General features: G+C 41.1%; 1 protein-coding gene across 8 annotated transcripts in view; it reads left to right on the plus strand.

Annotated features, from left to right (window-relative positions):
* Window positions 1-13,685, plus strand: part of RBMS3 (RNA binding motif single stranded interacting protein 3) — a 724,940-nt gene that overhangs the window by 360,315 nt on the left and 350,940 nt on the right. For 5 of the 8 annotated variants that reach the window (XM_075052929.1, XM_075052937.1, XM_075052977.1 and 2 more), the window contains one exon: window positions 10,263-10,432. In XM_075052929.1, coding sequence (XP_074909030.1) covers window positions 10,263-10,432 — 170 coding nt within the window. The remainder of the gene's footprint in view (window positions 1-10,262; window positions 10,433-13,685) is intronic. The other 3 variants (XM_075052943.1, XM_075052987.1, XM_075052969.1) reach the window with 1 other exon arrangement.

Below are 13,685 nucleotides of genomic sequence, written 5' to 3' on the forward strand. Positions count from 1 at the left end.
TACTTTTACCAAACTGCAAGTTGGTTTTTGTATGGATATTTTAATTGAGTCAACATTTCTGAGTGCATGAGTCAAATGACATTTGAAATTTTGGACAAGCACAGAAGCACAGTCTGTTGTTGAAGAAAGGGAAACAGACTGAGAACTTATACCATAGTAAATTTAGACACCCTACCCCCCCAGCTCTGAGAAGTGCTAACACTGAAGGAAGAAGTAGGGATTAGAAGGGAAAGGACTTGCTGAATAATACTGGATTACAGTGTAAGAAATGATGGGTCTTTTGTATAGCTAAAGAGCAGGGCAGGTCTATGCATATTCAGATTCACTGATTTTGAAGCAAAATGGACATTCTGAAGCTATTTGTACTTTTCAAAAAAAGTTCATGGTTTTTATTTACCTTCTAGCAAAAACAGATGTCAGAATCTCACTAGCTGCTTAAAAATAGTTGTCATCTACCAGTGACTTCAAGTATTACAAAACTTAGGAGGAGACTTTCATCATTCAGTAGTCCTGTCGGCATTCCCAGGACCTCCAGTCATGACAACAAAGTGTGTGCTGGGCAGTAGCTGCTGTGGCATCTAGTTACACAGGTGATCAAATACCCCTGCAGGTGGGCTGATCGGTTTGGACCTTTGCCTCAGTCTGCATTTGGAGTGAATATAGGATGTATCTTGAGGGTTTAGTGCTCAGGCTTCAATTCAGCCTAAGGTACATATGGTTTCCTAATAAGAGATGAATGGAAACAAAAACTCACAGCATGCTTGAGTGAATTCATACTCCAAGCCAATATCATTTATAGAAAGTTGAATTTTAAGGAAAAAGGTAGAAATGCCTTTAAGTAAATTGAGTGTAATTCTGAAAATTCCAAAAATAGAAAAAAGAGGTTCTCTATTTTTGCATTAATTATTTAGTTTATGTAGTAAATTTTGCCTCAGGTGGATTTGAATGATGTCTGGAAGAAAATTTAAACGTAAATTACAGTAGATGCTTGTTAAATCAAAGAAAATTAAATAGCATTTCCCACACTACCTCCCATGTCTGCCACATGAAATCTAGAGAAAATGGAGATTTTATAAGACACCAGAGTCTATAGTAACAAAGTGGAGAGTGTTTATCTGTGTTCAACTTCCTTAGCATATGAGTAAGCACTTAGTGACACTAGCTGAAAATGGAAGTGCTTAAATCCCAAAACGTGTCGTGGCAAATCTTGCTGACCCTCCCAGTTACCTAATGTTTTGTGTGCTCATGGGATGTTGGTAGTGTGATGCTCAAAGCTGCCTTTGACCTGATGAAGTTCCGGAATTCATCTTATTACCAAGTTCCTTTAAGGCTTGCAGAGACCCATTCCTTCACCTCAGTCTTTACGTGGGCCCAGACAGTTTACTAGCTCATGTGTAATGGTGACTTCATTATAAAGCTCACTGTTTTACACAGACAACTCATTTTAAGAATGTGGAGAAGTACCTAGAATGGGACAGAGAGGTTCCTAACATGGGGTTTCAGACCCAGCTGCCTGCAGTGAGCCCTGCGCGTGGCCATCCTGGCTTCCCTGCCTCCCTTAGCCTTTCATGGTACAGTACTTGGGGCTGTCACAAACACAAAGGTGTCTGGCACCACCTTGGCCATCTGTCTCCATAGGCTGACACCTAAATCCCAATCGCTACCGTTAGATTCTTATCCCCACTGTATTAGCTTACTGTTGGAAGGCTTTCTAGCTGTCCTTTAAAAGATATCACATACATCAGTCTCATGAGGTTGGTTGTCTCCTCGTCTTCCTTAGCAAGGAATTAAGTGTGAACTGTAATGACTTGTACGGGAAATTTTTTAAAAAGTTATTTGCTATCATGAACTTGTTAGAGGAGTTTGCACTGGAAGCAAAAACGTGGTGAGGTTTGTGATGGCTCATTATCTTCTGTGGGCATCCTCTGGTCCCTCGTCTGGGAGCAATGCGTTGCTGTAGCCCAAGGGGTCCCAAAGAAAACATGAACTCTGGCTATTGTGGAATGCCTCAAATTCTGTCCTGATGGTGTCACGCTGTTATCTTTGGGACAAAACTTTTCCAAACTCTGTGTTCTGTGGATTCCTTTGGCCGCAGGAGGGGAGGCACAACTCATCTTTATATAGCGCTGGGTGGAGGGGGCAGAGGTTCCCTGCATACATCTGCAAAAGACTGTTGTGGTAACATGGGGAGATGATGGGGGCTGTTCCTCAGGAGCTCTGCCACCCCTGATTCCTCCATCCCACCAACACTCATGTCAACAGTGGCAGATTTCCTGCTTAATTCTTCCATAAGAAAGACAAACTGAGGAAACTTGGGCTGGATTTTGGAGAGGAAAGAAATGATATCGATGTTTTGGTTTTGTTCTGTGCTTTAAGTTCAGTTTTCTGTCATGAGCTTTTTTTATACTCAGGTTCTTGCGCCAGTGTTGATGCTGTGGTATGTGTGGACTGTGTGCAGAGAAGCAATGCAATGAAGCATGTGCCTCCTACATCTCATTTCCAAGACGCTTTTAGTCTGCCACATGTAAACAAATACCCAGAGAGCAAATTTAGTTTCTCAGAACCAAAAACGTGTTTGTTTTTGCAAACATTTGGAAAGTTAAGTATCAGCCTTTCAATCTGCATTTTTATTCTTAACCTTCAAATGGACCGACAGTTCATCACTGTAGCACAAAAATTGGCTACATGGAAATGTAAACACAAACAATAATTTCTGCTTAAATTTTATATTCCCCCTCCCCCGCCTTTTTTTACTACAAAGTTGTTGTATCACAGGCAGTAATTGCTGTCATATTTTGTTCTGTGCTCTAAAATATTCTTATTGGGGGAATTGCAATGTTTTATCGTTCAGATTGCCCAGATTTAGTATTTTTAAGATCTAGATTCTGTTCACATTTAGTCTCAGTACATCAATAAAATATGAATGGATTGGATAATGAAGCAATAACACTAATTTATGTCAAAGAATATAGGTTATTGTTTACGAGTTTGCCGAAGTGCCAAAATACTTTATCTATAGAAAGAATTCTTCTTCTCCCTTGCTGAGAAATAAATAATGTCACAGGAATGGTCTGTCACGGGAGCCTCCTGCCATGAAATAAATGGGAGGAGACAAGGCTGTGAAGGTTATTTTCCGCTCTGGAAAATATTTATTTGGTGACACAGCTCTTATTCCTAGTCTTTGGCTTTTTAGTGCTAAGGACTAAATTGTACCCTCCTGTCTGGATGCGAGAAGCTCTAAATTCAGGGAAGCTACCATAGTTTAGTCCAGAGCGACAGGCAGTCCATGGATAAACAGAAAATCACTTACGAGGGATAAGTAGTTTTATCTTTGGTGTAGCAACGTTTAGGGAGGAGAGAGCAAAGGGCTGAAGTTGGCAGCTTGGCCCCTTACATCTATTTAGTGACCAAAACCCAGGGGCGGCAGCGATGGCTGGGGTGTTCTCAGTCTGCAAATGATGCTCTTCATCTCTGTGCTGTTCCCTTCACTTGGATTGGTTTTTGCTGGGGCCTGTTTATCCTCAGGTGAGATGACCATGTCTCTCCTAATGATACGTGCTCTAATCCACTTTATTATTTAAACTTCATCGTACTTCAAAATAAGCTGCTTTCCACCTGAACAATTTGGTTTTGAAGTTTCCCATTGGTAATGGTGGGAAATGGAGTGATGTATGGATTGGTGTGTTTCAGTCTATCTTAGTGGAAATAGAAGATATTGTGATCAGTGAGAAAATTTTCAGGCTTCTAGTGTACGTCACCCTGGCTAATGATTGCTGAACTGTCAGTGCAGTGCTCTTAAAGATAGCCAAGAAGAATGAATTGTTGTTGGGTTTTCGTTGGTTGGTTGGTTTTAATGCAGAAAACTGTATAAAATGAGACCTACTTTGTAGGTACTGTCCAATAAAGGACTTCCTCCTCTTCCCATGGATGTTTTGCTTCCTATGTATTGTCTACCTGTAAGTGCTTATAAAATGCTAAAAGCTGGGCAGTTGTGATTTGGAAGAGAAGTGTTTTAGAACAGAGAAAATTGAGCCAAATTGTGCCTGAGCTTATGCTTTATGGACCTCTAGTGCTTTGTGCCTGGTTCGAGGGAATTGTAAATCCCAGGAGTATTTACCCTACTAATTTCAAAAGCTTTGTGTATGAAATAAAGATCTCAAAGTATCTTACTGACCCATCAAATCCCAATTTAAATCTGACTGTTGAATGACTACTGTGCCTGTTGGAGGACTAGAGTTTGGGGTTTTTTTCCATAATTGTCATTTTTCACAAGTGGGGGTTTTTTGCTGTGTGGAAAGAAAGGGTAAGCAAAACACAACGATACCTTTTTCCTGTGGGCTAGAGATATAATTTGGTATAGAATGAAAAAAAAAAAGGTTCAAGGTATACAAGAAGCATGAGCAAAATAGCACTGTGATTAAATAATTCTAAGTTTGTTTTTAAATAAAATAAAAAGAATTATATTTAATGAGAAAGCTAATTGGATTGGCATTTTATTTAAGCTTTAAAGTTATTTCATTCATTCAGTTTAGATACAGGGTAACAAAATCATTGTATGCAGAAATCATTTTTATCTGTAAAAGAATTAGAGATAGCTTTAGTTGTTAAGTTAAATTTTAATAATATTTTCCCCATCTTTAAGTAATATTGTAGTCCTCAATAGTGTCTTTCATCCAGTAATCACAGAGCATTATATAAGCCATGAAAAGGTAAGGAAGAATCATTACAGATTGGTAAACTGAGATATAAGGAATACAAATTACTTTCTTGGAGTGGCACAGTAATGTAGTGGCAGTACAGAGAGCATAACCCAGCAGCTCTGACTCACTGGTCTTCTTGTATCCAGCAAATCACTTTTAAAGGCCTTGGAAGGGATTCAGAGAAATCAAAATCCTCTTGAGGTGTGTTCTGGTTTTCTTGATTGAAAGAACTGTGATGCAACAGACTTTGAAGCTTATTGTCTGTCTTCATCTTATGAGTTTACTAACATTTTCACATGCTGTTCCTTTACAAATGGAAAACACTGCCAAGTGGTGGGTTGTTGCTTCTACGGAAATGGTCCAGGAAGCTTTGTCACTGTGCAGAGAAGTTAGAAGTTATCTGTTTGTTTTCTGTTAGATGTCTAGGGAAAGACCTGACTATGTAGGGAAGCATCCAAGAGGAGCTCTGTCTTCCAGGCCTTTGTTGGTCAGAGGGGAGCTAGACAATAGTCATGGCTGGATTCAGCAAGACCAGTGAATGCCCTGCAAACTCAGGAAGAAAATTATGACTCGAGCTCCCTTGACTGCAGCCTTTCTAAAATGCACGAGGTTTCCGTGTTGCCAGTTTCAATGTTCATCTTTTATTCACTTTTCTGTTCCACCTGGCTGTAGATGAGAAATACAGCTTACCTTTTGGTGCTGCTTCTCACTGAGGAAGGCAACCAAAATGCAGAAGAGTTGCTGTGGCTTTTATCTAATTCTTTTTATTATATTTGCCCTATGTCTCTGTTTTCTCTTTGACTGTGATGATTGTCTTTTGCTTAATATGAGATTTGCCACTCAATCAGCTCCAAAATCCCATCATCAGGCTGATAAGTTGGTGGCATCCTCTCATCATTGCTATAGTTGGCCAGTAAGAACCCTCCAGCTCTCAAAAATTACTCCTTTGTACAGTAGGGTGTAAAGAGAACAGTGTTTTGCTAGTGTGTGCTGTAAACTGATATTTGCACAATTTATTTGTATTTACTTTGCCTTATTTTATTCTCTCAATCAGGAGCTAAGGGAATTGTGTAGCAATTGGGCTCTAAGTGAGATGAATCTAGCAGCTGGAAAACACTCTGTTCAGAGTGAAATGGATAGTGTATGTTCACAATTGCTTAAATAACACATGTTTTAATGCAGGACTGTGTGTTGTACTCCTTTTTTTTATATAAAATATGCACTACAATAGGAAAAGTCAACATATCAGTGTTAATGGGGAATCTTTCCAAGACCTTACTTTCAAGTGGATAAAAGAGTACAAATTTGGGATAGCCAAAGGTGAATACAAACAAATTGGCTAGTCCATTAGCATAGCTGTCCAGCTGCATCCTAGGCTCTGAGGCCATTCCAAAACCACAAGCCCAACCGCCTCAGAAGCCTGCCAAGGAGCCAGCTGCTGCTAATAAAGCAGACTCTACAACTTGGCATCTGGGGCCTGTGATTCCCATCCAAAAGGAATTGTATGTGAAAAATATTTGAAATTTGTCTTTTTAAGTAGTGTTTTGCTTTGGGAGAAAAATGCTTTAAACTAAACTTGCAACAAGTGAAGAAACTACATAAGAGTACTGTGGTTGCTATGGGAAGATAAATACCGTCCTTGTGTTAAGGAGGTTGGATGTTAGAAGGAGGAGTATTGTTCATTTAGTAACCAAGAGGCTTCTGGTTCAGCCTTTCTGGGTTATTGTGTAAGAAAGACCAAGGTATCTCATTATTCATGCTTAGCTGTGCACACTTGCATGGGACACTGTTTCAGAGAGCTCAACAGTAGGTTTTAAGCACAAGGGTGCGTTCCTGAGACTGGATAAGAATTAAGCACATTAATTTCTCACTTTTAAATAATGAAAAAGGAGAAGTTTCATTCATTTTTCAAAGATGAAAACAAATCCTATTAGCCAGCCATGCTAAATTAATAAGCTGCTTGGAATGATCTACAAACCAGTTCACTCCCCCCCACTCCCCATTGAATAATGAAGCATGAGAATTGAAAAATGAGTTGGTTGCATTGGTTATCTGAAAAATTAAGGACAAAGCCAGCTCTGAATTCCAGCTCCCTTTTGAAGTAAAACATAGATTTTGCCTAATACTTTTTTCTAGCGCTGCAGGTCCTGCACTTGGCTGTGTTGGCAAAATGTTTTTCCCAGATTTCTACAGCTGGTGTCAGGGTGTTTTGAGCCAGTCTGGAAAGCGGTGCTCCTCATGGCTCTCGTGGCAGAGAAGTTAAGTGCTTTGCCCCCAGCCACGGAGGAGGCCGACGTCAGAGCAAGGCACAAATTTCCTGCCGTTGGGTGCGCAGGTGGCTCCCCAGGCAATGCCCCCCCTCAGCATCATCCGGGATCCTGTAGCAAGTGGTCAATATCTGGGATCATCATCAGGTTGCCATTAATTTCTTTCACTCCAGTTATTACGTAGAGATTAACGAACCAGACCCTTTGCTCATTTGGAGGCAAAACGCATACTTCTGCCATCAGTCATACACTCACAGGCTCAGGAAACAAGAATTCAAAGCTTTCTTCTGACCTGAAGCTTTTAGTCTGGCAACTGGCCAGAAGATGTCATCAGCCCTAGTACAAGCAATTTTGTAATCTTTCTGCGGACGGTATTCTGGGGTATTGGATATGCATGGACATTACTGTGGGCTGCAGTGGCTGAGATTTATTAGTGAAGAGGGTTTGGAGTATAGCTGTGCTTGCTGGTCTGAGATCAGCATCCTCCAAAGCGGAGCGTGGCTGCCTCTCTGCCCACCCTTAAAACATCTGAACCTGGGCATCTGTGTGTGCCTATTGTCTGAGCAGCTCTTGCTTGAGAGACCACCTATCCCATGGCCTAATTCTCTGGATATACTGAGGACTTTTTTTTTTTTTTTTTTTTAAATAGCCTTAAAATCAGTGTAAATGTAATTCATGTTCACATCTAGGTCCCCTTTCTGCTGGCCAAGAGGGATAAAATGTCTTAAGCTTAAATTAGAATTAGGCCCCCAGTGCTTTGCTCTGTGTGAGGATAAAGATCTTACAATAGAATGAAAATTGCTCTTTGTATTTCAAAGGTGTATTTCCGCTTGTTTTTTTTTCTTGCTTATTAGGTTGGTGTGAGAATAGGCCATTTACTCATTATCCCCTGCTAAGACATATATAATAATAACAATTAATAATTAAAGTACATAGCACTTTACTGGCTTACAGAAAATTCTGTCCTTTACATGCATTCAGTGTGTATGGTAAACTTGGAGGTGTGGGGTAAAGCGGTAAGAATGTTACCTTGACCTTTTTTAATTTTTTTTTTTTTTTATTCTACCTTACCAGTGCTTAAAATGTGCAATTTTACCACAGTGTATTTCCTGAGCTCTTGGTGTACTAAAGCCAAACATGTGCTATACACAGTCACCTCTACCATGGCCCTGGAGTGCCCAGAGATTTAAATATGCTTTCAGCCAGGATGTTTTAAGATGCACTTGTCTATGTATTTGTTGGAGGTCACCGTTGCCTGCAGTTTTACCCAGCCACGCCATGGCTGTTGTGTGGAGCTGATTTCCAGGATGTGCCCACAGCACTGGGGCTCAGTTGAGGCAGTTCCCCGTGCTGGTATTCAGGGTTGCTGCTTCTTCAGCTTTCTATTTCTGGGAATGACATTGAAGCTGGGGTGGGTGGGGATTACCCAGTGATAAAATGTGTGTGCAGAGAAATATGATCCGTATGCATTAAGTGCTTTTGATTGTCAGCAAAAGTATCTACGCAGATACTCGGGGAAGGAAGCTGATCTGCCTTTCTCTGTTACTGTAGATGAGAGTGAACGTCATTACTTGCTAGCATGGCGATTGCACTGTCTATTAAACTGATTTTTCCTTTTAATGGGTCCTACTTGAGTCACATTACAACCAGGCTAGAATGAGGAGGAATTCTGATGTCCTGACACTTGATGGTGTGTTCCCACTCTCCTGGTTTAAATGGGACAAACTGGGAAGAAGGAAGGAGAAGGCAGGAGGAAAGACATGGTTGCAAGTGTGGCGCTTTATGTATCTCATCAAAGCCTCTGAGCTTCACCTATCACTGATGCTCCTCTTATGCTCTCTAACTTCTTTTGGTTCTTCTAAGTAAAGGGACTTGTTTGAAAGAGTTTAGAGCAGAGAGAATTTAAAAATAACCATATACCGAGGCTCTGATTTAGTGTGTGCATAATTACAAGCCCTAAAGTAGGGCCACTGAAATGAAAGGGGCAGTTGATCAGTGTGATCAGAATTACTCACAGGCTTAAATATCTTCTCTGTTCAAGGCCTAAATGTAGAACGAGCATGTTAGAAGTCACTAAAATGTCACTGCTACTATAATGAAAATTGCAGATGTTTTGCTTTTGTTAGTCCATTAGCACATCATGGTTGACTTAGTACTCGCCTAACATTTACCTGCTGTTGTAACTGCGCAGACTGCTAGCAGGATACGCTGATCAGCATGTGGAAAGGGGATTTCCCCCCTCTCAGCAGGCGGTTATGTTCCTGGAGCTCTGCCACCAGTTCCCCTGGCTGCCCAGGCCGAGCCTTGGCCCACAGCATTCCCAGTCTCCCCCAGCTTCTCCCCTAGGTCTCAGCTTTTCTGCACAGGTCACAATGGTGTCAGGACATGGCCTCCTCCTGCCAACCGCTCCTCCGTTCTCCTGACGAGCACTCTGTGCTGTGAGTAAATACGCTGATGGTCAGAGAGCCAGGCATGGTTGCAGCAGCTTAAATTCCCCGTTGTTGCCCCTGTTGTTGGAGGTGCTTGTGTAATTTTTATAGCATGTGTGTGTCTTCTTTCATAGCATGTATTTACCAGGGAGAATGTTGTTGTCTCTGTGAGAATGACTCCCTTTTTAAGTGGTATTTCTCAGTTGTTGTGTCTGGTTTGTGGTTGTTCAGAAGTGGGTAAGGTTTTGAGAGCAGGAGGTCTTAGCCTGATCATCTTTTCCAAACCCTGTTTCTCTATTGTGGAAGACATCCATGATAGTCTTTTCAGGCTCCTTTGGAATTTTTTTCCCCTCTCAGGCTAGCCAACTCTCTGCCACCTAACTGTGCATGTACTGGGTGCTCCTCATGTTTAGAAGAGACTAACCAGGCTTCTGGCATCAGCTTCTGTACCTTTGGCTAGATACTCTTATTTGCATCTTACAGTATTCTTAAAGCAGATTGTGTTTAACTTCTTCCTTTAATACCAGTTACTCCTGAGTATCTGCCATTTCAGAGCTTTATTTTGTGATGTAGATAAAATAGGCTCATAATCTAGCTACGTTAATTCCAGATTAACAAAATAAAGTAAAATAATGCATAATGCACTTCATAGCCATGGCTAAACCCAAAATCTCGGCCCCATTTTGAAAGGCATTGCTGACCCGGGATGGGTGCACACCCTGTAGGAGCAGGCAGCTGGAGGCAGTCAGGGAGGGCAGGACAAGCATGTCCTCCCCGCATAGCTCTGGAGTTACCTGGGTAAAGCACATGAGTCCACCATGCTTTTGTTTTCAAGTAACACCATTTTTGTTTTGTTTTGTTTCCAGCAGTCCTATGCACCAGCTCCCCACCCCATGGCTCCTCCCAGCCCCAGCACAAACAGCAGCAACAACAGCAGCAACAACAGCAGCGGAGAGCAGTTGAGTAAAACCAACCTGTACATTCGAGGCCTTCCACCCGGCACCACTGACCAGGACCTTATCAAGCTGTGCCAGCCGTAAGTGCACTTAAAATACTCAGCATCTTCGGGTAGGAAAACATCAAAGCTGGCCTTTCAGTTTACACTTACGTGTGTCCACAAAAAGACATCAGAAGCCTCCTGCACTTGAATGTTAACCCTTATTCCCTTAGTTTGAACAGCTAATTAACGCCTGTTGAAAACCTTCTGGTAATGAGTTGTGGGGGACAGAGAGGTGAGGGCCTTCACATTGTCTTCTGTTTATTTTAATCTGGTTTCTTTTTTATGTTAAAAGAAGAATTTGCATGACAAGAAAACCTCCCCAATGACAGACTTTATAGTTAGAACGGTCTGTGAATCACAGCCCAGTGCACAACAAACATGGGTGTTCCCATCTCAGTCATTTATCCCATCTTTTGATTGCTATGTCACACATTGCTGGGCTTAAAGATTGAGAGGTATGAAACCCACTGAAGGTGGCCTTGTAGCCATCTAATTAACATCTAATTAACTGCTGTTCCACTGAAAAATGATGATGTAGAAAGTAGCACCTTCTACCTCCCTGTTTATCTTGAGAGTCACATTTCCAAGTTGTGCTGATAAACATCAGTTTTATTGTATTTTATTCCTGTTGAAACTGGAGAGGCAGCAGAAAGGAGCTCTTTGCTCCTCATGCATCATCAGAAGAACTGTTTCCTAAAATGTTGCACCCTGTTAAGCCTCCTCACTCGACTGAATGTGGGTAATGAGTAGAAATGAGAACCTGATTGGATTTCCAAATTCTTGATTATTATTGATGACATGCGGGAGGGGAATAACCCAGTTTGAGATTCCAACCAGAGATTGCCTGGGTGGATTTAGGATAACAAAGTTTCTGTGTTGAAATAAGAACATGGAGAGATTTGAAAAATAAAAATCCACCCTTCTTATGATGCAGAACTGCAGTGCTTTTGCCATAGAATAGCCTATTCCAGAAGACAACACTGTTTGATATTTTTCATCACAAATCAGCCTTTCAAATAGGGATCAATAAATTAAGTTTGGTAAATTAAGGAACAGTCTGGGGCTCATTTGTTGACTTGAATCCAAGTGGTCGTTGTTTTGAAGCCTGCAATAGGAGTAACAATTTAATGGAATATTACAATTTTATGTCATTCTGCCTTTCCCGATTTTGACCAAAAATGCTGGAAGACTTCCCTAAGTATGCTTTATGTGGACGTGGCTGGCCAGGACTGGAACTAGCAGTCTCACTGAAGTGATGTCTGAACTTCAGCAAAATTATGTTAGCTTGAAACTCTTCCCTGGGACTTTCTCCTACTAAGGCTGCTACAGGTAGAACTGGCTCACTGTTCACAGGAGTACAGTGTGGTGGTGATTTTTCATATTTCATGCAAGCTGAATTGCAAGTGTACCTGTCTGACATTTGTACAAACTACATTCATGACACTTCCCGCTTGTGACAGTCACAGATAATCCCGGTTCAGGGGCCAGATCCTCAGTAGGTATAAATTGACTGTAGTCTGCTGATGTTCAAAAAGCTATTTTGCTATACATCTTCTTGCAGTCTGACCCTTTCCGAGTTCAGACAAATGCTTTCAGCTGATCAGGAATGAACTAACTATTCCTAGAGGAGCCTTACGGCTTTGGCACTTAGTGCTGCAGTCATGGTGTGAGGCTGTGGTATAAGCAGCGATACTTGAATCATGAAGTTCAGAGAGCAAGTCCCTACCCCTTGTCTGCATATGGGAAGTGCACATCAAGTATCTGAGAGCTTCCTTTCAGCACTGTGGCAAAATTTTTAATGTGCTCTACTAAACTTAATCTGGTCTATGATTAGAGGGCTTTGTCTTGCTATCATGGAGTTCCTGTGTGAACAGATGCTCTTTAACAAAAATGCTGACATTCATTTTGCTGATTTTCTATCCTTTGGCTGAATGGAAGTGAGGAGAAACCAGATAGTTGTTCTGGGTTTTTTTCAGAATATTAAAAGTATTTATCAAAGCAAAAAGGGAAGGACGATATAGGGAAACATAAATATCTGAAAAGACAAGAATTTGTCATGGCAGCACATAGATTTTTGAAGTAATACATTGCAAGACATTTTCTTTGCCTTTGCAGATGGTTACATAGTAGAGGTGGATAAAAGTCCAAATCCCTATTCTCTTCTCCTCCCTGCTCCACGTCCTTCTCCACCCCGCCCCGCACCCAAATGCAGTATATATAGCAGCAGATTGCTGCTATATGAGCAAGACACACATTTGTCTCTGCAGGAATGGTTGTCTTCTGTAGAGCGCTCTCTTAGCTTACGTGGCTGGGGTCTCACCATGCGTTAAAGACTTCATGTGAAGAGGTATTCACAAAACAGCACAAGGTGCTGGCTCTTAGGCTTTCTGCATAGAAGTATTAATGTAATTTGCTACAAGATGTGAGGTGAAAACCTGAATTCCAATCCCTAAACTATATTATTATTTTGCAGTACAAGATTTTTTGAGAGCTAAATTTAAGGGAGGTATTCACCAAAGCTAGCTTATGCTCAGGACACTGGTTCCCCTAGGCTAGCTGCCAGTGCCCAAAATGAGCCCTTCTGAACCCATTTCCTCTGCTTCAGCATGTGACAAGGCTGCCAGCAATACAACTGTCACTTGTAATGTCTGACATTTGGCAGGTCTGAGGAATAATGTTCTAAACCCCACAATATTTCTTTCTCAAAAGTATAGGGAATGCTGGAAATGCTTATGGTTATGTACATTTATCATAGCCCATCCTATTTCCAGGTTTATTCCAGCAAGGAAGCCACCCTTTAACTGATATGTAAAACTTTTTATTTAAGTGCATTTTGCCAGGTGGGTTATAGAAGACAAATTCTTTAATCAGAATTGTTTGATAAAGTACAAGGGCCTGTTTTGGTAAATCCTGCCTGCTTTTCTGTATTTCTGCTGTATGTTTTTGGGCGGTGTGTATCGCACACTGAACAGAAAACAGCAGACTGGAGTACCATTGAGCTTGAAGTGCAGAGTCCATTACACGTGATGTCAGACGTTTCTGACAAATGTTCCGACACTATCAAACCTTTTATCAATTTAAGAGTAACCTTGTCACAGTAATCTGTCAAACTGTTCATATAACTAAAGGAAAACAAGTCATCATAGGCTGTACAGTAGCTGAGTAAATAAAATAAAAAAAATTGCTACTGAAAGATTTTCTTTTTGTGTAGTTCTGATCCTCAGTATTTGGTTTAAGGTGTCCAGCAAAGTTGCATCAAATTCTCTTTTGCAGCAGGGAGCTGTTAGGT

This window comes from Buteo buteo, chromosome 2, assembly GCF_964188355.1.
Source record: "Buteo buteo chromosome 2, bButBut1.hap1.1, whole genome shotgun sequence".
Taxonomy (NCBI): domain Eukaryota; kingdom Metazoa; phylum Chordata; class Aves; order Accipitriformes; family Accipitridae; genus Buteo; species Buteo buteo.